Raw genomic sequence first — 27,389 nt, 5'->3', positions numbered from 1 at the left:
AGTCTACTGTGCAAAGTTATGCTTATTGTAGTTTTCAATTGATTACTGAAGTAGTGCTGTATAAGACACTGTCATGCTGAACATGCTTTCCATTTACCATCTGGATCTGGAGTTTTGGACTACCAATAGCCAGTGGAGTACTTGTGAGGCACCTTAATTCTTTTGTGTGTGTGGGTGGGGGGGGGGTGCTTAATTCTTTTCTGATGGCAACTGATGTAGCCGAAACCTCCTAAATGGTTACATATTTATTCTTGCTAATGAATGTGCAAGTAAAGTTCGTGCACTAGTCCATTGCACTTTTCAACTTGATGGGCTATAATGAATCGGTGTCAAATTGTTGTATCTCCACTGCAATTGCCTCTTCACTTTGTTATAAATGATTACATGTGTCTATTCTTGCTAATGCCATTCTTATGAACAGTGACTACTAATATTGTGTGCAATACTTTCCTCAAAATAATAATAATAATTTTGTATGCAATACTGTATTCCAGACTATTTATGTTTGGAAACGAAAGGTGTATTTCAAATTCTGATGCAAAAGAAGGTGTGCTGTTCCATCTCTTTCCCTAAAGAATATGCTAAAGAGTAGCTTTACTTGGTGTTCCCTACATGCATACAATGAGCAATACTTCAGGGATAATTAGGGTAGCTTAGTCCTTTTCAATGTTTCCTTGGTGTAAGTGCAAGGTGAAATATGCTCTGTATTTTCACGGAAGGAGTAATTTAGATGCCATATTTGCTTGATAAATTTGCATAAAATATAGCTCAAGTTAGATGATCTTACTGTTTTGTACCGGACTTCGTGGCTTCAGGTATCTGTATCTCTGCTTAATTTGCATTTTTTAATCAAAGCTTCACATAGCTATGTGTTAATTTGCTCATTTTCGTGTGATTTTTTAAGGTATTTATTTTGATCTGCATGAGAGTTGATATTATCTCTGTCCAACTATTATACTCCATGGTATGCTAGGTTAACGAAAACAGGAACTCACAGGTAATGTTTGATATATGTTGATCCATTGCCTTTGCTGATTCTTTTTCTTTTGATCTGTCACCTGTGAGTGTGCTTACAGTACCTACTCCCTCCGTTCCAAAATAGATGACTCAATTTTGTACTAAAGTTAGTACAAAGTTGAGTCATCTATTTTGGAACGGAGGGAGTATGACCTACCTTTCTACCTAGGGGTTGTATTAGAGATAGGCCTAAATAACATAGCTTGCATGAATAATCATACTTGGCATGATGCTTGTTTTTCACTATTTAACTATCACCTCGATAGCTTGTTAGTGTAACATTCTTTATTGAATCAAAATCCTAGAGGCCTGAGTCATTTCCAATGAATGATCAACCCATTTGCTGCCTATAAGGCGTTCACTTCTGAATGACTCGTTATAAATTTGATGGCACACTAAACAGCAATTAGAGATTCAAAACACATTTACTGAGCAATATGCAGACCAGATGATCGCAGATGTATGTTTCTTGGTTTTCTTTACTCTGCTGTGCAAAGTTATATGCCTATTGTAATTTTCAATTGACTACTGAAGTAGTGCTGTATAAGACACCGTCACGCTGGACATGCTTTCCATTTACCATATGCATCTGGATCTGGAGTTCTGGACTACCAATATCCCCAGTGGAGTTCTTGTGAGCCACCTTAATTCTTTTTTTCTGTGTGTGTGGTGGTGGTGGTGGGTGGGGGGGGGGGGGGGGGGGTGCTTAATTCTTTTCTGATGGCAACTGATGCAGACGAAACTTCCTAAATGATTACATGTGTATTCTTACTAATGAATGTGCAAGCAAAGTTTGCGCACTAGTCCATTGCATTTTTCAACTTGATGGACTATAATGAATTGGTGTGTCAAATTGTTGTATCTCCACTGCTATTGCCTCTTTTCCTTGTTATAAATGGTCACATGTCTATTCTTGCTAATACCATTCTTATGAACAGTGACTACCAATAATGTGTGCAATACTTTCCTCAAAACAATAATAATTTGTATGCAATACTGTACTCCAGACTACTTCTGTTTGGAAATACAAGGTGCATTTCAAATTCTGGTGCAAAAGAAAGTGTGATTATCCATCTCTTTCCCTAAAAAATATGCTAGCTTTACTTGGTGTTCCCTACATGCATACACTGAACAATACTTCAGGGATAATTAGGGGCAGCTTAGTCCTTTTCAATGTTTCCTTGGTCTATGTGCAAGGCAAAATATGCTCTGTATTTTCATGGAAGGAGTAATTTAGATGCCATATCTGATTGATTTATTTGTATAAAATATAGCTCAAGTTAGATGATCTTACTGTTCTGTACCAGACTCTGCGGCTTCAGGTATCTCTGCTTAATTTGCATTTAAAAAAAAAATCAGAGTTTCACATAGCTATGTGTTAATCTGCTCATTTTCCTGTGATTTTTTAAGGTATTTATTTTGATCTGCATGAGAGTTGATATTATCTCTGTCCAACTATTATACTCCATGGTATGCTAGGTTAATGAAAACAAGAACTTGCAGAACTTTTAATATGAGGATGACTGACAGAGACATTATATATGCTGCTTCTAGTAAGTACAAAAAATCCCTGGGTTCCTTCACACCGATGTCAACTAGACTACATATGATCATATTAATAACTATCTGGCTACATAAATATTGCAGCAGCGTCGCCACAAATTCAAAAGGAACAACATCATCTTCATAGTTCAGTACCATCTTTGATTCTGATGGTGAGCTGAGCTTAACTGATCACTTCATGCCAATTTATTCAGAAGGACAAACTTGATGAGGACTTTTGTACTGTTCAAAGTTGATACATCAACCTATCAAAGCCTGAGATTCAAGTCTATCTTACTTTGTTCTGATGGTTGTTGCTCTGAAGGTTGGGTCCTCGCTCTGAAGCTTCCTGGCCATGTTGAGTTGAGCACCTCCTCGCAGGGAATTGTTGCCCAGGTCATCCCATCTTCATGAAACCTTGGTGCTGTCCTGATTTGTGTTGGCTGGCTCGACTTCTGAATCACCGAGCTCTGGCTAACTCTCAGGGACTGCACAAAGGCGGCGTGCGCCTCGAGAGGCAGCCCCATCACCATCCTCTGTGCATGGTAGGAGCGCTTGGCGGCGCTGCGCTCCCTCTTGTGGGCGTTCTGGTGGCCGCCCAGCGCCTGTGAGCTGAAGAATTTCCTCATGCAGAAGTTGCATGAGAAAACCTTGTGTGGGGCAGCAGAAAGCTTGGGCTCAGGATCAGGCTCAGGCTCGGAGCAGTTTGCCACCGTCTCCGGCGACTCGTTTGCGCCGACCGTGAGGCTCAGCCACGACGCGCCGTCGTCCTGGTCGATGGTAAGCCGCTCTGGGCTCCCCTTGTTCACCGACGATGCTTCGTCTGCTTGCTCCATATCCTATCATGAAACTGTCTCCTGCTTCTCCCTCCAGGCCTGCTTGCGGCTCATGGGTGGGTGGTGCATCTCTTCCAGTTCGCAGTTTGCCTTATAAAGGGGGACGAGGTTGGGAGGTGCATGGTATTTTTTTCTGGCTAATAATTGAGGAATCAGGAGGTAAAGAGAACTTCGTCTGGAGTTAGTGGATCTCTATCTTTATTTGGTTATCTCTTCTTTCTTTCTTTCCTACCTGGCTGGCCCATTCATATATCATAGTGGTGCTACATATCCCAAGGCAAGGCAAGGCAAGGGAATGCATGCTTCCGTCATCTTTTCCTGCACTTGCCTTGGTGACTTGATATCTAGTTTCACACCATATATGCCTGCTGCTGTGTACTCTTACTCTTTTTCCAAAAGAGACAACAAGAATCACAGTACAGGGCATGAGGTTTCCATGACAAGCTTTCCTCCATTTGCAAGCATGCCTGGCACAGCACAGGTGCCCATTTGACTATTTGGCAGGTGGGGTGTTGAAAGCGATCTCACATTAATAACAAAGTCATGAATCTTGTTAGGATTGTGGTTGAGTCGAATCAGGAAAGCCCACAGTTTGGGGCTCTAGAACGGTGGTTAGGTATTTAGGTTAGGCCACAAGAAGCAATCCTATATTATTGGCTCCTGAACACTGTTTGACAGATACTGTTGCAATAGTTGTGTACAATCTTTTCATTCACCCCCTATCTGTACTACAGCTACTTTTTTTTGGCAAACTAACTGCTTGCACTGAAAGCATGATGGTTAGGTCAGAACTCACAACAAGCAATATCAATAGACGCCAACAGCTGATTTCATCACTATTCTGAAGACTATCTATCACTCAAAGATGGTGCTGGTAAAAACATACTCCCTCCGTTCCTAAATATAAGTCTTTGTAGAGATTCCACTAGATGGACTACATACGGAGCAAAATGAATGAATCTAAACTTGAAATGCATCTATATACATCTGTATGTGGTTCATAGTGAAATCTCTACAAAGACTTATATTTAGGAACGGAGGGAGTACATCCTTTTTGCATCTCTGTCAACAATATTATAACAATCTGATCTGAAAAGCGAGAAGTAACGCAACAACTTTGAGTCAGAACGGTGAGGCCAATAGTATTGTTTTATGCATCGTGTCATCCCCTCCAGAGCCAATAATTGACTTGTATATATGCTGTGGAAATAGTTGTGGCCATATGCTGTTAACTTGTTGGGCATCATCACATTTGTTTTCTTTAGTGGGAGACTGTTGCTGTCACAAGTGCACCGGAAGAGGTCCGCCTGTACTTTTTAGGTAGTCTTTTGTGTGGGGATGGAAGCTGAGTTCTTGCCATCTTGCTGCTTTCCCTGTGTTTGCGCAAGTGTGGTTGTGGTGGTGATGATGTTAGCATTGGGATGCTTTTCATTGGGATGGAATGGATAGAGCTTACATTTGATACTGGGTCAACTTGATGAGGATAGAAAAGGAGAGGCACCTAGGCTCCCTTCCACATAGTTAACCATATCTGCAGGGGGCAGTACCAACATGCGTCGCCCTCGCCCAGATATGCAGATCTATGTGCATTTTCAAAGCGCAATTTATCAGGGACCCGTTTGGTATCTTGTTCCTTTGTTGTTTGTCCACTCTTCTCCTGTGTTCTATTTGGTCATCACTACCAGGGGTGGTTCCTGATCACTGCTTTTTCTCTGGCCTCAACAGGGAACACATCGCTTGTTCGCAGCTGTTGCAAGTGCTCTGCTGATCTCATTCCAGGTATCCAATAGTACACAATCTGAATGTGATGGTGAGAAATCCTATTTATTCACATATTCCTTTCTTCACAGGGAAGGCTGCCCAAGCACCCCAAACTGATTAGACATAGATATTGGAAACCAGCCCATGCACACGCACATGTGGTAAATTAGCATAAGCTTTTCCCACATGCATCTTTTTTCCTTCTTTTGAAAAGGAGGTTAAGATCCTCGGCTGCTGCATCATTGTGATGCACACGACCATCTCTTTTACAGTTGAGATGCAAGGCAACGAGGCCAAAAACATCAAGATGTAAATTTAACACCTACGACTGAGTCAATCTTCTTCCACATCAACGCCTTCAAGATAAGCCGGAGCCGTCCACTCGTATCTCGTAGCGGTAAGAGACAAATAAATCACTTTTTCTTGCACTTCCCTGGGATGGTTGATCACTGTGGTCTGCCATTTCATCTACTGGATTGATGACCCATCATACATCGCACTGATGTTGATGATGATAGTAGAGATGCATGCAGCCATGGAAAAAAGGGTTCCTACTTTTGATCATGTTTGGCCGCAACAGGCACCTAGGGGCTAGGGCATCCTGAATGATACCTCATACAGGTCTAGAAGGCAGGGGAAAGAAAGAAAGAAGGCGAGAAAAGGGCAACATCAGGATCAGGTGGCGACGTGCAAGTCTGGCGCTGCCAAATACCCAAAGTACAGAGTGGTTGGCATGAGTGCCAGAAACAAAATGGAATTTATCAGGCCTGCCTCCACGACAATGCTACGTTGATGCTAACTCGATCCCGCGTCCACATTAGCCGGTATCTCTCCGGCATGGCCCGTATCTTTATGGCATGACACTGACAACGTCCCTCGCAATCGCAAGGTTGGGCAGTAATTTTTTTCTGTACCAGTTGTTACATTTGATAAAGGCAACCGAGAAGTCTTTCTGTCGAGGAGCCATATAAAAACGTTGGACAGTAACTTTCAGCAGTTAGCTGTATTTGTTAAAGGCAACCGAGAAGTCTTGTTGTCCGGTCTGGTGTCGCGAGGTGGAATGATGATGCTTTGCACATGCAGATCTCTGAGGACTCTGGAGTTTCTGATGGGGATAAGCTGGTGGATTGATTGGGCAACTAATCGCAAGGACGGGGACCGGCAGAGGATACTTCAGACGTCAAAGAAAAAAGGTTCTAAAAGTAGTAGCATTCGTTTCGTATTGGGTTGCATAACTTCAGAGAAAATGCATACTGCATCATGCGTGTTGAAGTAGTTTTCTGACTAGTAGTTATGTGTTGTTTTAGAAAGTACTAACTGTTGACAAGGTAATTTGGTGATTAACTTGATGCTCACTGAACTTCAGAAGAACACCGGTGGAGGGAGTGAAGTTGCGGAAGGGAGGAGATCATCAAGAAGCTGTTAGTGATGAAAAAAGACGACATAAAATTGATGCATGAGATGAGAGGAGTATCATCGGTACTTTCTTTCTTCTTCGATCTTCAATGTGCTTTAACAAGTATAGCAATGGAAGAATCAAGGAAGTACCCGGAAGAATGATACTAATCAGAAAGACCTGCTGATACGCAAGGGTAGTGTTAGTCATCAGAACATTCTTATAACCAGAAAGTTAATGTTAACCAGCACTGCCAGATTTATCTCTTAAACCAAACACTCATAATCAGAAAGCCAATGCTAACCAACACCTATCACTATCTCAGAAGGTTCTAAAAGTAGCATTCGTTTCGTATTGGGCTGCATAACTTCAGAGAAAATGTTTTATGACTACATACTATGAACATGCATGAACATACCGCATGTCGGCACGCCCTGAATCCATAGGCATGTGCACCCACTTTTTGAAAAATGCATTTTAAACATGTTTTTAAAATGTCAAAAAATTCAAAAGAAAATTTCACGCATACATGTTCGCAAATGTATGTGCGCGGCACAAAGTTTTGTGAAAAAATGTCTTTTCGTTTTGTCTCCTTAAAAAAGACAAATTTCAGTGCTTCTAAAAAGCATTTTATGACACAAATTTTGTCTTTTTCATAGGCCACAAAAAAGTTTTTTTCCGTGAAACTTTATGCATGCACATAAAACATGAAGACGTAACCGTGCAACCTTTTTCAGTTTTTTTTTAGCATTTAGAAATGTGTTTTTCAAAGTGGGTTCATTGATGCACTTCCCATTATGCGTGTTGAATTAGTTTTATGACTACTAGTCATTTGTTGGTCTTTTCAAGAGCAGCTATTGACAAGGTAATTTGATGATAACTTGATGCTCACTGAACTTCAGAAGAACACCGGTGGAGTGAAGTTGCACAAGGGGGGAGGTCATCAAGAAGCTGTTAGTAATGAGAAAAGACGACCTAAAATTGATGCATGAGAGGAGTATCATCGGTACTTTCTTTCTTCTTTGATCTTCAATATGATTTAACAAGTATAGCAATGGAAGAATCAAGGAAACCCCGGAAGAATGATACTAATCAGAAAGACCTGCTGATACCGAAGGGCAGTGTTAGCCATCGCAGCATTCTCATAACTAGAAAGCTAATGTTAACCAGCACTGCCACATTAATATCTTAAACAGATAGATTAATATCTGAGTCAGAAAATGAACCACCAAGAAGGATTTCTTAATCTCTGAACCAGAAGATTTTTCTGCTGTTAGTCCCGGACGTCTCACTGTCCAATCAAGCATTTCTCATTTTGCATGATGTTATAGTGAGATTACCATTGTTGGAAAATTTTGTTGTTGATTCTGCTGGCCTTTCATTATAGACACTGCGTAGTTGCTGCCCTGCATAATTGCCTGGGAAATCTTTGATTGGTTTCTAGTCTTCAATGCACAGAGAAATGCAGAGTATAGACTGGTATATCCAACAACAAAATTATTGCTGTTCTATTAAACAGTCTTTGGCTTATTGCCCAACACCCATTCACTGAAATTTGTTTTACACTCGTCTGATATTGTAATGTTCAGCAGCGGCGGAGCTTCATGGGGGCCATCCCCCCCCCGCCCCCCTCTAGCAAAACTTTTAAGTGCACCTCTAATCATTAGGCTTGAATATAAAATTTTCTTAAATTTCATGCATAACTTATCTTTTTAGCCCCCTAAACTCAGATTAGCTCCCTTAACAATCTTCATCAAGCTTCGCCGCTGATGTTCAGCATCATCGGATGAAATCTTGCTGCAAGTATTCTTCTCAAGATTCATTGGAAGTTGGCACCATTGCTAAACAAGTTTAATCCAGTTTCTTCTATTTCTCCAGAAACCTGTCTTCAAGTCCATCAAATGGAAGCAGAGAGCATACTCTTGACAAACTCCCGAGGCCGGCAGACAGCCGCCAATGGCGTCGCCATTGGCATTGTCAGTCCACCACCTTCAGCCATGTCGATGGTATCGCCTTCACCAACATCCCACTCAAAGCACTGCAGGAGTGCTGCGAGTGTCAAGCTTACAACGCGCATGGCCAGCCCCTCACCGGGGCATCGCCTCCTGCCAAGCCCGAACGGCAGCATGGGCATGGTGACCGCGTCTCTGCCCAAGAACCTCTCTGGCCTGAACACCTCTGGTGCATCCCAGACATTGGCGTCCCGGTGGACCGTCCATGCGTTCACGAGGATCATCGTGCCACGCTGCACATGGAAGCCACCCACGGTGCAGTCCTCCATGGCCTCATGTGCTGGGATGACCGGGCCGACAGGGCAGAGTCGAAGTGTCTCCTTGACAACGCATTGCAGGTAGGGTAGGTTGGTGATGTCCGACTCCTCAACCAGTCGGCTCATGCCGACGTTGGCATCTATCTCGGCCCTCGCCTTCCGCATCTCCTTTGGGTGCTTCAGCAGCAGCGCCATTGCCCACTCGGTGGTCAGCGCCGATGTGTCGGTGCCGGCGGTGAGCATTACCTGAATGTCAGCATGGACATGGCAACCATCTTATCACAGATCACCAAAATGGCACACATGGTGGTGGTGGCACGGATGCAATTTGCAAAATATGCTACTCACCAAGATGATGCCTTTGACGACAGTGTCAGTGTAATACCCAGGATCGGCTTCTTGATGCTCCAAGAGCACGTCGATTACGCCCTTCTTCGCCACGTCTCCGCCACCGGCGTTACGCATTTCCCGGCGGTCATTGACGAGGCCAGCAACGAACGCGTCACGCCTTGTCTGCAGGCTTGCAAGCGCCGCCTCGACGCCGCGGAGACGGTCGACCCACCGCAGCGCCGGGAAGAAGTCCCCGATGCTCGGCGTGCCGCTCACCACGAATGTCTCCTCCACAATCTCCTGGAATCTGCGCAAGTCGCCGGCGTGCCGGCGCGTGGTGAGCGCGTGCAGCATCACGTTGAGCACCAGCTCGAACAGCCTGTTCCGGAGGGTAATAGGCCCACCACTGGCGCTTGCGCTGGTGTCGTGGAGCAGGTTCTGGACGAGGGACGCGACCTCGGCGCGGCGGTCGGCGGCAAGCGCGGCGAGGCGGGAGGTCGAGAAGAGCTCGACGGCGAGGAACCGGCGCAGGCCGCGCCAGTGGGCACCGTCGGAGGCCCACGAGATGGTGGTGCGGCCGTATCCAAGGTGCTCCGCGACGAGCAACTGCGGCCTCCCTGCCAGCGCGGCGTCGTGCGCCGTAAAGCACTCCTCGGCCGCGGCGTGTGTTGACACGACCAGCGCCCGGCGCGCGCCCAGCCGGAGCGACAGGAGCGGCGCCGAGCCGGCGAGCGCGGCCAGGCAGCGGTGCAGCGGCTTTTTGAGCAGGTGGAGGTGGCCGAGCAGCGGGAGAGACGGAGGGCTCGGCGCTCTGCTCCTCCCATGCCCCCACCGTCGCCTCAGCCGAACAAAGACGGCGACAGCACCGGCGATGAGGAGTAGCAGGAGAAGACCGCCGCTTGCCCTTTCCTCCATGTTTGAGTCCATGGGTGGCGTCGGCATTGGCACGGCCTGAAAGCTCCGACCCTTGCAAACACGTGGTTCTTGCTACGACACGTAGCAGGTGGATGGATCTTCCGGAGCCCTTGCGTCCAGACCTGGCCAAACGGGCCGGCCCGGCACGGCCCGGCTTGCCGTGGCATGTTTAATAGGCACGGCCCCGCCGTGGCACGTTTAACGGGCGTGGCTCTCTGGCCAGGCATAACCTGATTATTAAACGGGCCAGCCCGTGGTATGTTTAGCACGCTAGCTCATCTGATTTTTAAACTGTTGGGCTGTATTTTAGGTCTATTGGACTGTAATTTAGGTCATATATATATAAAAATTCTGAAAAAATTTTAAACGGGCCGTGCCGTGCCGGCCCGCGTGCCCAGCCTCTAGACCCAGGCATGGCCCATGGCGTGCCGCGTGCTGGGCCTAGCCCGTTTAGCTTAGGCCGTGACGTGCTTGGGCCGTGACGTTCCCGCGTGCTACCGGGCCGACCCAGTTAGCACAGCCTGTTTGGCCAGCTATAGTTGCGTCCTATCCGAGCATCCTCCTTTATTCATCAGTGAGAGGTATATTACTCCCTCCTTTCATAATATAGTGTCTATAGATTTTTATAAAAATCAAACATTATAAACTTTGACCATATTTATAAACAAAAATAGGTACATCTAGAATACCAAATGCACATCATTGAATACATCGTGAGTTATATTTTCAGAATGCACATGTTTGGTATTGTAGGTGTAGACAATTTTCTCTATACACTTGATCAAAGTTGGCAAAGTCCGACTTTCACAAAAATCTATATGTACTACATTATGAAATGAAGGGATTATCATTTACTCATCGAGACACATGAAAATCTAACTAACTTAGCTAGATCATGAGCAACCTGATTGCTATCCCTTATTATAGTGAGCGAAACTAACATGATTAAAATCCCGAGTCATATAAAAGCAATCATAAAAAAATGACACCAGCTACCGAACCGATCTTCCTTCTTGCGGAGCCAAAACTACATCAACATTGCCAGACACATCCCAGCTCATGCCGATCATTGAGAAGCTTATGCGCAAACTGGCCATCTGGAAGGCCGCTCTTCTCAACCGCGGCGAGCGCCTCGCCCTGGTCCGCTAGGTCCTGAGTGCCATGCCGGTCCACCTACTCCTGGCCGTGGCAATCTCCCCTCCCATCCTCAAGAAGGCGAATTGCATCCTTCATAATTTCCTGTGGCATGGACGCACCGATGCGCGCGCTGGATCATGCTTGGTCAGCTGGGCGCGGGTTTGCCGCCCCCTGGACTTGGGTGGCTTAGGTATCCGTGAGTTTCGTCGCACTGGAATCTCGCTCCGCGTCCGCTGGCTCTGGCTGCAAGCTACAGACCCCTCTCGGCCCTGGGCTCACCTCAAGCTACCTCATGACCCCGAGGTGCTCCAGTTCTTTCGAGCTTCCACGATCTGGACCATTGGAGACGACACTTCCTGTCGCTTTTGGATCAACCCATGGCTGGATGGCAAATCTATCCTAGATGTTGCCCCTCATGTCACGACCCTCGTACCCCGCCGAGCTCGCAATTCCCGCACGGTGGCGGATGCGCTTGCTGATCGCCGCTGGATTGACGACATCCGGGGAGCTCTGGGTCTTGCGGCCACCGTGGAATACGTAAGCCTATGGATCCGTCTCCAGCATGTCGAGCTGCTCCCTCGCCCGGACTCGATTCGCTGGTGCTGGACGAAAAATGGGTGCTACTCGGCCTCCTCTTGCTACATCTCCCTCTTCCATGGCTCCACCTCCTCGGCCACCTGGCACCTCGCCTAGCAAACTAGTGCTCCGACCTCGGTGCAGTTCTTCATCTGGCTAGCCTCTCTCAACCGCTGCTGGTCCGCTGATCGCCTCGCGTGGCGCGGCTTACCCGACGAGCTGGCCTGCGTGCTTTTCTCTCAAGAGCCCGAGACCATGCACCACATCCTGGTGGGTTGTGTCTTCGCGCGAGCAACATGGCACGCTATTCTCTCCTGGCGCTCTCCAACTACGGCCATCCCAGACGACTCGGTTGGCTTCTTCGACTGGCTTCCTACTGCTCTCCTAGACACCCCGATGCCGAAGCGGCATGGACTCGCCACCGTGGCCTCACTCGTCGCATGGTCCCTCTGGCGGCACCGGAACGCTGTCATCTTCGACAATATTGCGCCCTCCCTGTCATCGCTAATTGTCGCAATCAAGGATGAAGCTCGCTCTTGGGCCATGGCTGGAGCTAGAGGAATGAACTCAGGGCTAGCTGTAACCTGATCGTGTCTTTTGGGGGTTGAGTAACCCTCCGTCTTCTACTCCTCTCGTCACCACATCGTCGCCATTCTTGTGCACGTCTCTGTGGTGATCTCCTGTAATTTCTAACTTTCTCCCCTATCAATGCAATTATACGCCATCTAGGCGTATTCCAAAGGAGACACCAGCTCTAATTTGCTACATCCAACAATCCTTGCCAAGTTTAGACCAAACCTGACTACTGTCGCCTCGGTGATGAACACATCAAAACAAAAAACTCATCTTCTCATTTGCAGCTGCCATAAACTTGCCATTGTGATTGCTGGTAATAGTATCGACCATTCCTTCTAGCTGATCATGACCGAATCCGGCATCAACATTTTTCATGTAACCCGTCCTAGGTTTAGTCCAAGCAACCTTACGTATTTTTGCTTTTGGACTGCATCCGATAACAAAGTTTGCTGCCATCCCTCTTATTGCTAGATTAATTGGGGAACACTTTGTGTCTATTCACCATGAGCAAGCTTCCTTCTTTCATACCATAAAGATCATCATGAGTAGCCATAGTTTCTCGTAGGTTTGGGAGGCCAAGAACATGCGCATCATGATCTGGAAGACATAGAAAATGCTCCAGTATATTTTCTTCGGTAAGATTGGCTCGACACGCTTTTTTTATAATATCATGGATTCCTAACAAGTTCCATACTACCGCCGCCTTATGACTTTCAAAAAACAAGTGCTTCAAATTACCAGGACCAAAATTGCATGCTGGGCAGTGCACCTTTACCTTCATATGCTTCGTTGCTAATATTGCCCGACAAGGAATGGCACTATGTAGTGCTCTCTTTATAAAAATCTTAATCTTGGTCGGACATGAAAGTTTCCACACTGAATCCCATATATCTGTGTTGGTGGATGATCCTACATTTGTATGAAGTTTATCACCAAACATAAACTCCCACTCCTCATGATAGGCCGAACGTATCGTAAAGATCCCGGTTCTCGAGGGGTTCCATGCCACGAATTCTGTCATATCATGTAAAGGACGGGTATAGCCAAAATTCTACGAGCATCAACTGGCCAAAACGTTTGTCTCACCAACTGTCCATCCCAATCTCTTGATACATGATCTATGAGGTCACATACACACGAGAAGAGATTATTTCAATGAATAGTTTGAAATTTTTGGAGGGTGATTGGGGAATCCTGGGGTCATTCCTTATGTTAACGCTCTCACCATCACTGATTCTCAAAATATAGCCTCTTTGTAACGTATCCACCACTTCCATAATACTTTGCCATGTGTATGATGCTTTCCTCTTCAAAGTAGCACTCATCAAATCTCCCTTAGGAAAATATTTGGCCTTAAGAATTACAACACATAATGAGCCACAATTGTCAATCAATTGCCATGCCTGTCTAGCTAACAATGCAAGGTTGAAATAGTGGGTAAGCCAAGGTTGTCAATCAATTGCCATGCCTGTTTAGCTAACAATGCGAGGTTGAAATAGTGGTTATCTCTGAAACCGATGCCTCCTTGCTTTTTTGAAATTGACATATTCCACCATGCGAACCAGTGCATCTTCTTTTGTGTTGCATCATCACCCCACCAAAAACTTGACATCATATATGTGATTCCTTTGCAATTTTTAAGGAATTTTGAAGATCGACATCGCATAAGTTGCTATAGCTTAAGCAACTGATTCTAATAAAATATCTTGTACCTCCTGATGATAAACACTTCTCCTTCCATCCCATCAATCTTTGAATGAGCCGATCAATCAAATATTGAAAGCTGTCACTTTTATCAAGGCCTAGAGTTGCTGACAGCCCAAATACTTATCATTCAAAGCTTCCGTCATTCTATTAAGAGTAGTACAAATAGTTGCCTTCATATTAACTTCTGTACTGGGAATGAAAAGAATACTTGATTTATCCACACTAACAAGCTGTCCCGACGCTGCGCAATATGTATCAAGTATGGATTTCAAGCATGCAACATTCGTCTCATTTGCCTTCATTAAAATCAGAGAGTCATCAGCAAATAAAAGATTTACAACTGCAGGTGCGTCACGACAAACCTTTACTCCCTCCAGCTCTCCAGTTAATTCAGCATGAAATAAGAGGCCGTAAGTCCTTTCGTATATAGTAGGAAAAGGTACGGGGATAAAGGGTCCCCTTGTCGAAGACCTCAAGATGGTATGATAGTCTCTGTTTCAAAAGAATTAAATCTCACTTTATATTCCACTCACGCCACACATGTCATAATCAGATTTACCCAATCAACATGAAATCCTAGTTTCGAAAGCATTGCTTCCAGAAAAACCCACTCAACCCTATCATAGGCCTTGCATATCCATCTTCATCGCACACCATCCTTCCTTCCCTACCTTCTTCTGTTTAATGGTGTGCGGACTTTCATACACAATAAGGATGTTGTCCATAATCAGTTTCCCTAGAATAAAAGCACTTTGTGTAGGACTGATTATCTCTGGAAGGATAACTTGTGGCCTAGCCGCTATCATTTTTGATATAACCTTCTACACCACATTACAAAAACTAATAGGTCTAAATTGTGTCACCTTTTCTGGTGTTTGTACCTTAGGGATCATGAAAATTGTGGTATTATTCCACCCTTGTGGTATTACTCGACTATTGACCGCTTGCAGGACCTCCATAACCAGATCACCTCCGAGCATTGGCCAGAACCTCTTATAAAATATGGCATGAAGCCCATCCGGCCCAGGTGCCTTGAAATCCCAATGGATAAAAGAGCCTTCCTTACTTCCCTAGACGTATAAGGGGCCATCAAGATTTCATTCATCTTCACAGTAACTATACCGTTCACATGATCCAGAACATTCATATTTGGTGCATGCACTTGCGAGGTAAAAAGTTTAGCAAAATACCCTATGATGATAGAGCTAGGATCACTCATATCTTCTCTGCACACACTTGTATCATCCAATAGTCGCTTGATGCAATTTCTTTTTTTACAAGCAGCTCTATGAAAAAAAGTTGTATTTCTATCTCCATGAAGTAATCAATTTACTCGTGCATGTTGTATATGAGCCACTCTTTAAACTATGAAGTATACACAATACCCGTGCATTACTATGAAATTAGTTGTATTCAATGATTTTTGTTGGACCCGGATAACTGGAAACGTTCCTCAGACGAGGACACCCATCGTTCCCTAGTTCTGTTCGAGCCACGTTTGCTAGAGGTAGTCCGGAGTCCCCTCCCAGCGAAACCCCTCCTATATATACGTATCTACTAAGCCTCTGATTAGGCAAACAATAATCTGTTTTCCTATGACACCGTTAAACATTAAAACTGAAAATTTGGATCTCAATTAAAAAGAATTGGGACGGCCATTTTCATATGACACTGTTAATCCATTTTCCTATGACACTTTTAAACATCTCCTAAGCCTCTGATTAGGCAAAAAATAATCCATTTTCCCATTAGTGACTCCCGGGTCTCAGTGGCTGAGCTGCGGCCGACGGTGGCCAAGCTCTAGCTTCGTATTGAGCCTTGGCAGGATAGGTGACTCTCTAAGGTGTCTCAGACGATTCTCATCAACTCCTCTCTGTCCAGCCTGCTTCTGTTCCTCATGAGTTTCTACAGTCTCCATGAGACCGTGCACCATGAGATCACTAAGGTGCATGCTAGATTCTTCTGGACGGGTGACAACAATAAACATAACACTACTGCAGGATGCTGCTAACGCGACACTATGATCAGAGCCCCTTCGATGAAACTGTGTGTGATGTAATAATCGCAAACGACGGTGTAAAAAAACCTGTCAAAAAGGTGCAAAATGTTTGTGATGGAGGATGCATCAAACACAGTTCAGATTTTGGTTGCGTATGCGATGCGGGGCATATGGTTCAATTCAATTAACTATTTGCGATGATGAGGAACAAAAGAAACGGGCAGCCAGATGAAGGTGTGTGCAATATACAACATACGGTTCACTCGGACGAACTGTTTGTGATTAGGCAACACCAAAGAAACGGTCAGCCAGATCAAGGTGTGTGCAATATATGACATGCGGTTCAATTGGATAAATTGTATGCTTTGAGCCAAGAAAACCGAAACAGTTCAATATAACAAGATGTGTGTTATACGCGGCAAAGAGGTTTGTAATCAGAAATGTGTGCGAAGACTGATAATAACATAGACGATTGCTGCTAATAAGTCATGTGTGTTGTGGGCAAACGCTTGGTGGTATACAATTGTCAGTGATTGATGAAATCATCACCGACGGGTTCCCCAGTATGCTCAGTGTGCGATGTCATTGCACACAGAACAACAACATATGTACTTATAACTTATAAGGACTTGATTCCATAAACAGATTGAACATCCAATTACATATGTGGCTAGTACACACATGTCCTTTGCACATACCAAAGTACGTTCCAAAATGCCTAGGAAACTCAAATAATGTATTAAAAGGCAAAACAAACTGTGAATAATTTCATATTTTTAGGACGACCCTACTATAGTTGCATGCTGCCTCTGTAAAATAAATCAAGGCAGGAAGAGACAGCGTATGTCGTTTCACACACATAGGGGACAAGGTCCCTCTCGGAACCATGAGCCTTTTTGAGAGAAGCTCCGGTTTGTAAGAAGTTTGTACCAAAACTTGTCCCAAATTGGACTAATTTTTTACCACAACATGATGGTGCTATGTCATAACACCATGCCAAGTTTCATAATTTTGAGGCGAGTTTTGGATTTACAGTAATTTTAAAACCAGATTTCTCAATGTTTACTGTCGAGTCAGCACCGCCCTGGATAGGCCTTTTCCTCGTGGGTCCCAAATGACAAATCCAAATTTGTCGCTACCATGCAGCTTTTCTTATTAAGAATTACAGCCCATTTGGTGTGCTAGCTGAAAATAAGTTTGTGGGTGCTGGTGGGCGCTAAGAACTTGTGGTTCTGTAATGAACAAAGATCTCAAGGATCCCGCGAGAGTGAGGCTCTTTCCCTATGTTGTGAATGCTTATAATATTTATGTCTTAATTAAAGAAATGGCAAGCCATTGGCCCAATATGAAAGAAAATGTGGGTCAAACCCTAGTTGAAAAGGGCAACAATGTCTAACTCTAGCTTACAGAAGGTACAAAAGCACAAGGATTAATTGTTCATCAGGTTTACACATAAACCAGATTGAATAGGACAATGACATCTAACTCAACCAAAGTTTTCGACAGTTACAATCAAATGGATCAGTCTGATCCATAAAATCAAGACCCCAATACAATAATTCTACTGCTCCATGATGACCACAAGCTGTTGTAAATAGAAGCCGAACACGATCAAAAGCCCTTAGGTCCACCTGAAACTTCTTTTTATGCTCTTCAACACTTGCAGCCGTGAGTAATTTCTTGTTGAAAAACTTAATCCTCACGGACAATAGTGCCCTCGCATTCAACATGAAGAATCTGACAAAGCTAGTGTTTGCACTGTTGGATGAATATCGTTCCAGCGTTACTGTCTTCAAACGAATGAGATCTGAGAAAATCCCCGTGCTTCATCAACCATCGATTAGTTATACCTTTTTCTCCATGTGTTGTTGCCTAAATAGAGATGAAGATTGAAAACAGTTAATGTCTAAAAAAGATTATGTTGAAAGAGTGATAGCTGAAGGATTAATTATAGTACATTATATATGGGATTTCAATGTGCGTGAAATCATCACCTTTATATACAAATTCTCCAGACATGGAAAGCATTGTAGCAAGGCAATAATGATGTTGAGATCAAAACACCACATACTGATATATAAGGTCTTGACAGAATCCACCACCACTGATAGGATGGACAAGCACTTCATTGAGCATAGAACATAATATTAGCATGGAAAGTGTACTCCAAGATGATACTTAACTTATGCGCACAAATGAAAAATGCAAATTACAAAAGTGTATGTGAATAATATACAATACCTCAGTAGGTGTGGAGGCAAACACCATCTCGAACCATTTAAATGGATCACGAATTGCACCCAAGGTCTCCAGTTTAGGCGCAGAGACCACATTTATTTGCGTAGGTTTATAACAACAATTAAGGACCAACCTTTGAAGTGAAGGGGCATCTTCGATGATGAGCTCCTGTCCTTCAGAACTAATTCCAATGCTTACAAGGTGAGGTGACTTTATTTTGAGACAAGGGATATCAATTCCTGCTCGAAAAACAAGCACCAAACACTCTAGTGCAGGGCAGCTGGAGTGGATGATGCTGTGTAGTGAGGCCTCTGACAGATGAACCAACATAAGCGCAAGTTTTTTCAAGAGTGGCAGTCGAAACATTTGTACCAGATTGTCTGCTAGATGGCACTGGGTCAAGGTGGCGGTGTAGAGAGAGGAGGAAAACCATGAGATGGGCATGGGTGGTGAGGGCACAGATGCATCTATTGGTGGTAACCTATCACTGTAGTAATGGTAGAACTCAAGCTGCCGGAGTTTATCAAATTGACGGGATGTCAGCCAGGCGGCCACCGTGCAAGGTATGTCCAGCAGGTAGCATGCTGGGATGCAAATGCGTTGAACGGAGCTCCCATGGGAGGAGATGATGGCTCCAGGGAGTTCAGAATCATCATCGACAGATAGCTGACGACCGTCGAGATTAAGAGGCATGGTGCGCCACAGAGTGCGCCACCGAGATGCGAGGACTTGTGTGCGGCAGCCATCCTTGGTGGGGAGAAGGGAGATGATCCCCCCAAGGATGTCGTCTGGGAGATCGCTGATGCGGTCCGCCGGAGATTCTACTGGTTCCTCAGGTCCAGGGGGGCGCTTCTGGCCGCACAGCCGGGTCCAAGATCTACATCCGGTGGTGGTGCTAGACAGAGCCTCATCTGTGTACATACCAATCTGAAAGAAAAAATGGCATACCATGTAGGACATTTGAAATCAATTCTCAAGATCAGGAAGAAAAAAAGGCACAAACATACATGTAGGTGACTGACCGGTTTTCCGTTCGAGTCGCAGTTGTTGCCGGAGTTGCTATTGACCTCCGGCTCCGGCTGGGGGCACGCCGACGCCGACGAATTCAAGGTCGTGCTGCTGCCCACGCGGGACCTCGTCGGCGACGACTAAAACCTCTGTGGCCAGCTTGACGCGTTGTGCGGGTGCTTCACCAGCCCTGGCGTCGCCACTCGCTCCGATGGTGCGCTTCGGCGGCATCGTCATACACTCCGGAGTCCAGACGTCGGTGACCACTGTGGACCGGGGGTGCGGCCGCCTATTATGGCCGGTGGCCTGGGCGCGCAATTAATATGGACCAGTGGGAGCGAGGCAGGCTATGGTCAAAAGTTGTTTCGCCTCTCGGTGAGCTTGCGCGGCGGAGTCTGCCATTCCTACCATCATTTCACATAGCTACTCGCACGCGTCCCCGTCAATACACACACCTGCATGCACGCCTATCGATATGCCTGCGCGGCGTACTGCTTGCATGCGTTCTGTCAACTGACGCCTGCTCACACGACACACGAGGCGTGTGGTAGCACGTATATTTTTTGGTTTATTTTCTACTGTTTTACTGCTTCACCGAACCATTTGTGTTGAAGAGATGCACAAATCCTGCATTGAACATCTCGCACGCTTCCCGGTGAACCTGCACACCGGACGAGTTTTGGATTAACTAGAATTTAAAAACCAGGCATCTCAATGTTTTGCCGGCAATCAACGGTGCCCCGGTGTTTGAAATTCATTCCCATTTCTTGCATGGGACCTAAGCACACCCAAGGACACATATTTGATTTTTCAACCAATTTATATGCACTGGAGCATGTGCATGTAGTTCACATTTGAATTATGCACATAAAATGCATTGAAAACTCAGTTAATGCATAAAAATGTCCAAACGAACCCCGAAAAATCACAAAAATTCACACAACACTCCTGTTGTTCTATGTTGACACGATATTTTTTTGAAAGCAATAAGAGGCAATGGATATCATTTCGTCCCCAAAGGTGGGACGTTCCCTACCGAAAACCATCATGCTTGTTGTGAGAAGCTCCGGTTTGTGAGAAGCATATACCCAAACCTGCCCTAAATGGGACAAAATTTATACCATGACATGTTGATGCCGCTGCACGATAGCATGCCAAGTTCCATGAATTTCATATGAGTTTTGGATTTACTATAATTTAAAAATCAGGCATCTCAATGTTTTGCCGACAATCAACGGTGCCCCGGTGTTTGAAATTCATTCCCATTTCTTGCATGGGACCTAAGCATGCACCCAAGCACACATATTTGATTTTTCAACCAATTTATATGCACCAGAGCATGTGCATGTAGTTCAAATTTGAATTATGCACATAAAATGCATTGAAAACTCAGTTAATGCATAAAAATGTCCAAACGAACCTCGAAAAATCACAAAAAATCACACAACACTCCTGTTGTTCTATGTTGACACGAGATTTTTTTTGAAAGCAATAAGAGGCAATGAATATCGTTTTGTCCCCAAAGGTGGGACGTTCCCTACCGAAAACCATCATGCTTGTTGTGAGAAGCTCCGGTTTGTGAGAAGCATATACCCAAACCTGCCCTAAATGGGACAAAATTTATACCATGACATGTTGATGCCGCTGCACGATAGCATGCCAAGTTCCATGAATTTCATATGAGTTTTGGATTTACTATAATTTAAAAATCAGGCATCTCAATGTTTTGCCGACAATCAACGGTGCCCCGGTGTTTGAAATTCATTCCCATTTCTTGCATGGGACCTAAGCATGCACCCAAGCACACATATTTGATTTTTCAACCAATTTATATGCACCAGAGCATGTGCATGTAGTTCAAATTTGAATTATGCACATAAAATGCATTGAAAACTCAGTTAATGCATAAAAATGTCCAAACGAACCTCGAAAAATCACAAAAAATCACACAACACTCCTGTTGTTCTATGTTGACACGAGATTTTTTTTGAAAGCAATAAGAGGCAATGAATATCGTTTTGTCCCCAAAGGTGGGACGTTCCCTACCGAAAACCATCATGCTTGTTGTGAGAAGCTCCGGTTTGTGAGAAGCATGTACCCAAACCTGCCCCAAATGGAAAAAAAATTGTACCATGGCATGTTGATGCCGCTCCATGATAGCATGCCAAGTTTCATGAATTTCAGACGAGTTTTGGATTTACTAGAATTTAAAAACCAAGCATCTCAATGTTTTGCCGGCAATCAACGGTGCCATGGTGTTTGAAATTCATTCCCATTTCTTGTATGGGACCTAAGCATGCACCCAAGGACAAAGATTTGATTTTTCAACGAATTTATATGCACTGGAGCATGTGCATGTAGTTCAAATTTGAATTATGCACATAAATGCATTAAAAACTCACTTAATGCATAAAAATGTCCAAACGAACCCTGAATAATTCCAATTCTTTTATGATCACTGCAGATAAAAGGTCTAGCAATTCAAACACCGTCCATGGCCATTGTGACCCCATTATGTAATTCAAATCAAGACCAAAAATCAACTAGATCCCACACAATTTATTATAACCAACCGTGTGAGATGCAACACAAAATATCTTTGGACCGTGTCTGAATAAGGGACCGTGTCTGATGACACTTTGCACACCCGTTTTTTGTCTGAAGCCATTCCAAATTTTTGGCTTCCGCGGAAATATCTACCACCCCGCCCCTCCCCTTACCAAAATCCACATTCCCCCTCTTTCTGCCTTCCTTTCCAAGTTGAAACCTTCACTCCTTGCTTGCAACGCCGCCGCCTCCTCGCCGGTAACCCTTCTTCACGCTACTCGGCCTCGCCTATCCAGGCAGGTAATCCACACCCAACCCCCATCCTCCTCCTCCTTCCACATCCCACATGCCCCGACCGCCGGCGTGAGCGCGACACCTTCCACCCAAATCACCGACCCCTCCACCAAATAAGCGCCGGCCTAAGCCATGGTGCACGCAGTATAGCCAGGATCTCAAGGAGCATTTGGCAGCGGAGAAGCAAATCGCGGCCGCACGCGCGGATGAGGTCGCGATGGCTGCCATTCGTGCCGACCCCCAGATCTTGGAGGAGCACCTCGTCGTCGAGGCCACCGTTGATGCCTCGCGCGCCAATGCCGCAATGCAGTTGGCTGCTTTAAACGACAGTTCGTGGTGTTTTCTCGAGGCCACCGTCGGTGCCTTTGACGAAGACTACGAGGTGTTTTCTCAGCATGCACGTGCTTACCTCATCTTGAGAGCCAGCAGGTTGGTGCCCGGAGCGGCTTAGGCAACTCACCACTACAACAAGGGCACCCACGATGCGGAGGCCTCGCCCTCTTCCATGTCCAAGGAGCCAATCGTCATCGATATATCCGACAATGAGGAGTAGCTTGTCTAATTAGCTCACTATAAGGACCCATGTTCAGTTTGCTAGCTACTGCCTTTCCTTAAAAAATTCTAGTGAATTGTGCTATCTAATTTTACCATGCAATCTTATGCTATAGTGTATATGTTCTATATGTCGTGCAATGTGGTGTTCAATGAACTGCTTGGTTCAATTCCGCAAATGTGATGTTCAATTCTTCAGGGTGCAATATTTCCAAGTTGTTAAGCATGCTTGGTTTGGTTAACTTTCTGATCTTCTATTAGGAGTATGTTATATTGTCCAATTGGTGTTTAGTTAACTGCTTGGTTCACTTGTTGTGGTGTTTAGTTAACTGCTTGGTTCAATTCTGCAATGCGATGTTCAATTGTTGTGGCTGCATTCTGTTATTGTATACCATGTGAGGAATAAATCGAATTTGGCTGTACTAAATACATGAGAAACAAATACAATTACTATATTTCCAAGTTGTTAAGCATGCTTTGTTTGGTTAACTGTCTGATCTTCTATTAGGAGTATGTTATGTTGTGCAATGTGGTGCTCAGTTAACGTTTGGTTCATTTGTTGTGGTGTTTAGTTAACTGCTTGGTTCAATTCTGTAATGCGATGTTCAATTGCTATGGCTGCATTCCGTTATTGTATACCATGTGAGGAATAAATCGAATTTGGCTGCACTTAATACATGAGAAACATATACAAGTGCTGTATTTCCTAGTTCTTAATCATGCTTGGTTTGGATAAATGGGTTTTCCATGTGGCTTGAATTAATCCAATGAATCTGCAATGTGCTTATTTATCATCAACATATTTTACTGATAGCATGCGAACCCTTACTTAACCTGATGACTAACTACCTTATATGTGTTGCAGGGAAACAATGGGAAGCACCGAGGTTTAAAAGATGGTACTAACTATTATACCTTGCCTTTTTGTATTCCTTTGCCCCATTTCCAATATAGAGAAGATATTTATGCACATCCTTGTTTTCAGGCTTCACTGATGGTTACCTCTCAAACCACCTCTGTGGTCAGGAGGCGAGGAAAGTTTTCATACAACACCCACGGTTCAATATTGAAGTGTTCCTGAAGAGGTCAAAGGATGGTCGGTCAATCATCTACGGGCACTGGCCTAAAGCTGCAAAGACCTTCAACATGAATGAAGGCTCAATATTCGCCTTCTGCTTCAGCAGTTTTCTAGATGAGATGCATCTCTCTATGTACCGTCTATGATGCTAATTTCGAAAGGTTCTAGATGTTTCATGTGAAACTTGGTGCTGGCGCAGTTGTGTAATGGGGTAGCTGAGTGCTGAAGCTATATCATGTTGTACCATGATGTATTTCAATTATGAAATCCTGCTTCCGTAATATGGAAATGGAATATATTATGTTCTTAATATGAATGTCAATTATATTAGTAAATGGATTATTAATAATAGGCCAATTAGCCCGCTAATTGGCCAATTCGCTTGCTAATTGGGTTTTCCTATTGCAAACGGTTAATGAGAAACCACCGTGGGCGATGACCTCAGGCAACACACACAGTTTCTAGGAATAAACTGTGTTGGATCAATGAACAATCACACACGACATTCTCTTCAAAACTGTTTGTGTTACGCCACCTTGCGCAAACGTTTTCCTTGTAGTGACTATGTGGGATGTATATACGAACAAAAACGTTTATTGGTGACTGACTGTGTGGGATGTACTTATGACCGGAAATGATTTCGCCTGTATAACTGTATTTTTTAGCACTATTGTACGTATTTCTGTATTTGAGTGCTCGTCGGTCACACACGACCTCATTTTGCCGAGCGTGTGTGCCAGGAGGGCATATCCCCAACGGTTTCTGGGTCGTGTGGGAAGGACCCCCCTATCTCCCACACTCACTTGACGACGGTTCCGAATGCCCTCACGGAAAGGGGTTAAAAACCGTTTGTTTAGGACTGACGCGCACCAGTGTAAGTACCACATGGTCAGCTAGCCTGACATCTGCAAGCCTCGTGACCAGGGCAGGCTCGGGATCATGTGCTCCAAATGCATGACCACAGAAAGAAATGCACTAGTTTGTTGTCTCATATATCAATTAGATTGAATAGATGGGCTGAGGTGCTACAAAAAGTTTGTCACGTAAGATGAAAATATGTGTTGTGTTGTTGCTAACGAGCTTAACGAGCTACTCGTGAAACTCGTTAGCTCGTTCATTAAGCTCGTTAAGCTTAACGAGATGAAATCAATGATTGGCTCTGTTCATTAAGAAGCAAGCTACGAGCTTAACGAGCCGAACTATCGAGCGCTCATTAAGCTCGTGAGCTACGAGCTTTTGGTCCAGCCCTAAACATCGCCCTTCTGACTTGTTGGCTTTGGAGCATCGCACAAGGGCAAGGAGGTATCTGGCTTGACATCATCCGGAACAGTACTTGCGTGGACAACCCCTGGCCTTCTGTCAGCGTTCCGGCGGATCCCAATTCTAGCAGTCCGTTGTCCATCTACTCCCAGTTCTCCGGATCGGGACATCCATCTCGATGGGCTCCGGTTCAAATACTTTGTTTTGGTTTGACTGGTGGGCTGGGGACATCCCCTTCATCGCCCGCTTCCCAGATTTATTCTCCTTCGAGGTTGATCCTAGGATCTCTGTCAAGGACGCCCTTATTGACTTAGGGCGCCTTGCCTTCCGGCGGCCATTCGGGCCACCGAACCTTGTGGCTTGGCATGAGCTGCTCGACTGCATTTCTCTCCACGAGCCGGATGTGGACCTTGATACTGACCACAACTCTTGGCGTTTTGAGCCTTCAGGCGTCTTCTCCACTAAGTCCCTCTACCAGGCCATTGCGCCCTCCACCACTCCTTTGGCCCTCACTGTCGTGTGGTCCATTCGCCTACCTTTGAAGATTAGGATCTTCATGTGGCAATGCATTCACGATCGGACCCCCTCCGCTCAGAAATTCCGTCTTCCCCTACCGTACTCCAGCTTAGTAGTTTCCACCACCCGTCCAGGGTTGAGCCCTGGGATTTTGGAGGTCCGCAAGCGGAATGGCCTGGGTAACGGACTCTGCCCCCTATGTGGAATGATCGAGGACTCGAATCACATCTTCTTCACTTGCGTATCTACCCAATTCTTTTGGAGCTGCTTTCGGGACGCGGTTGGTGGTAATTGGTGTCACTCCAATTTCCCCGATCTATTGTCCAAACTTCAGGCCTCCCCTCAGCGCGCTCGCCACATTAGGTGGTTGGAGATTGGGTCCTTGCCTGGACCCTATGGACAGTTCACAACAGACTTGTGATCCAGCGCATTTCGCTTCGACGTGCTACCGACGCTCTTTTCAGGTTACTTGCAGCTTTGGCGGCTGCTTAGTCGCCCCCTGGATCGCGACGCCATCACCGCCTTCATCGTCGACCTTCACTTGATGGCACTCTTCTTGTCACTGAGGCAGTCCTGGATTAGGGGGTCCTCGGGTGTCCAGACTATTTGATATGGGCCGGACTGATGGGCCGTGAAGATAAAGCAGAAGACTATCCCCCGTGTTTGGGTAGGACTCCTATATGCGTGGACGGCAAGTTTGGTGTCCGGATATGTTATTTCCTTCCTCTGCAAACCAACTCTGTACAACCCTAGGCCCCTCCGGTGTGTATATAAATTGGAGGGTTTAGTCTGTAGAGGCTATCAGAATAATCATAGGCTAGATAGCTAGGGTTTAGCCATTACAATCTCGAGGTAGATCAACTCTTGTAACCCCTATACACATCGAATATAATCGAGCATGATGTAGGGTTTTACCTCCTTTAAGAGGGCCTGAACCTGGGTAAAACATTGTGTCCCTTGTGTCCCTTGTTACCATCGATCCTCAGATACACAACTTGGGACCCCCTACCCGAGATCTGCTGGTTTTGACACTGACAGTCTCCGCCGCTCCCTCCGCCACCTCCAGAGCCGGATTACACTACAAAAAAAAGACACATCCGTGACATTTCGGGCCAAACGAATTTTTTTCTTCTGTAATACATATGACACTTCTATGACCATAATTGTGACAAAACCCGGTATCATCATAGATGTGGTGGGCTCCTACTTCCATGACAAAAAATCATGACAAAAAATGGGCTTTTCGTCCTGGGCGGGCCGGAGACGCAGCTGCATGAAATTCTTTGGGCCGTCCATGACGGGAAAAACCGTGGTAGAAGCGAGGGCGAGGAAAATTTCGGGGAGTTCCCGGTTACGGTGGGAGGTCGGGGGCCGAGCGATGCGCGTTTCTCTCGTACACGTACGCGCGTGTGTGCGAGGCGTTGGCTCTAACTGAACCCGAGCGAGGCGTTGGGCTCTAACTGAACCCGAGCGATTGCACTGTAGGCTACGCGTTACTGAACCCGAGCGATCGATCGATGGCTGTTAACTGAACCCGATCGAGCGATTCCTTCGCTACTGCTGTTAACTGAAGCCGATTGATGCTGCCTCTGGGATGAACAGTGAGCGTTGCGGGGGGGGGGGGGGGGGGGGGGGGGGGGGGGTTGGATGAACAGTGAGCGGTGGCATTGCCTCTGGATGAACAGGACCCCGTGGCGTGGTGGAGGGCTGGATGAACAGTAGATGGTGGAGGGGTGCCCGTGGAGGGGTGGTTGAACAGGACCCCGTGGTGTGGGGGGCTGGATGAACAGTAGACGGTGGAGGGGTGCCCGTGGAGGGGTGGTTGAACAGTAGCC

The 27,389-nt window shown here is 45.4% G+C and overlaps 2 protein-coding genes and 1 long non-coding RNA gene across 3 annotated transcripts; 1 reads left to right on the top strand and 2 right to left on the bottom strand.

The window, feature by feature from the left end:
* Window positions 1–2,501: 2,501 nt before the first annotated feature.
* LOC125507989 (zinc finger protein 7-like) lies at window positions 2,502–3,623 on the bottom strand. The gene has a single exon (XM_048672534.1). The coding sequence runs from the start codon at window positions 3,393–3,395 to the stop codon at window positions 2,829–2,831; it is 567 nt and encodes a 188-aa protein (XP_048528491.1). The 5' UTR covers window positions 3,396–3,623; the 3' UTR covers window positions 2,502–2,828.
* A 719-nt stretch (window positions 3,624–4,342) lies between these two features.
* Window positions 4,343–8,182, top strand: LOC125507990. The gene is made up of 6 exons (XR_007283168.1): window positions 4,343–5,174; window positions 5,246–5,317; window positions 5,429–6,045; window positions 6,240–6,349; window positions 6,523–6,635; window positions 7,455–8,182. It is a non-coding gene; the product is annotated as an uncharacterized LOC125507990 (long non-coding RNA).
* LOC125507987 (cytochrome P450 81Q32-like) lies at window positions 8,035–10,198 on the bottom strand. The gene is made up of 2 exons (XM_048672531.1): window positions 9,170–10,198; window positions 8,035–9,067 (listed from the first exon to the last, which is right to left on the bottom strand). The coding sequence occupies exons 1-2, from the start codon at window positions 10,091–10,093 to the stop codon at window positions 8,450–8,452; spliced, it is 1,542 nt and encodes a 513-aa protein (XP_048528488.1). The 5' UTR covers window positions 10,094–10,198; the 3' UTR covers window positions 8,035–8,449.
* Between the last annotated feature and the right edge of the window lie 17,191 nt (window positions 10,199–27,389).

This window comes from Triticum urartu, chromosome 5, assembly GCF_003073215.2.
Source record: "Triticum urartu cultivar G1812 chromosome 5, Tu2.1, whole genome shotgun sequence".
Taxonomy (NCBI): domain Eukaryota; kingdom Viridiplantae; phylum Streptophyta; class Magnoliopsida; order Poales; family Poaceae; genus Triticum; species Triticum urartu.
This window is presented reverse-complemented; position numbering and strand designations above follow the sequence as displayed.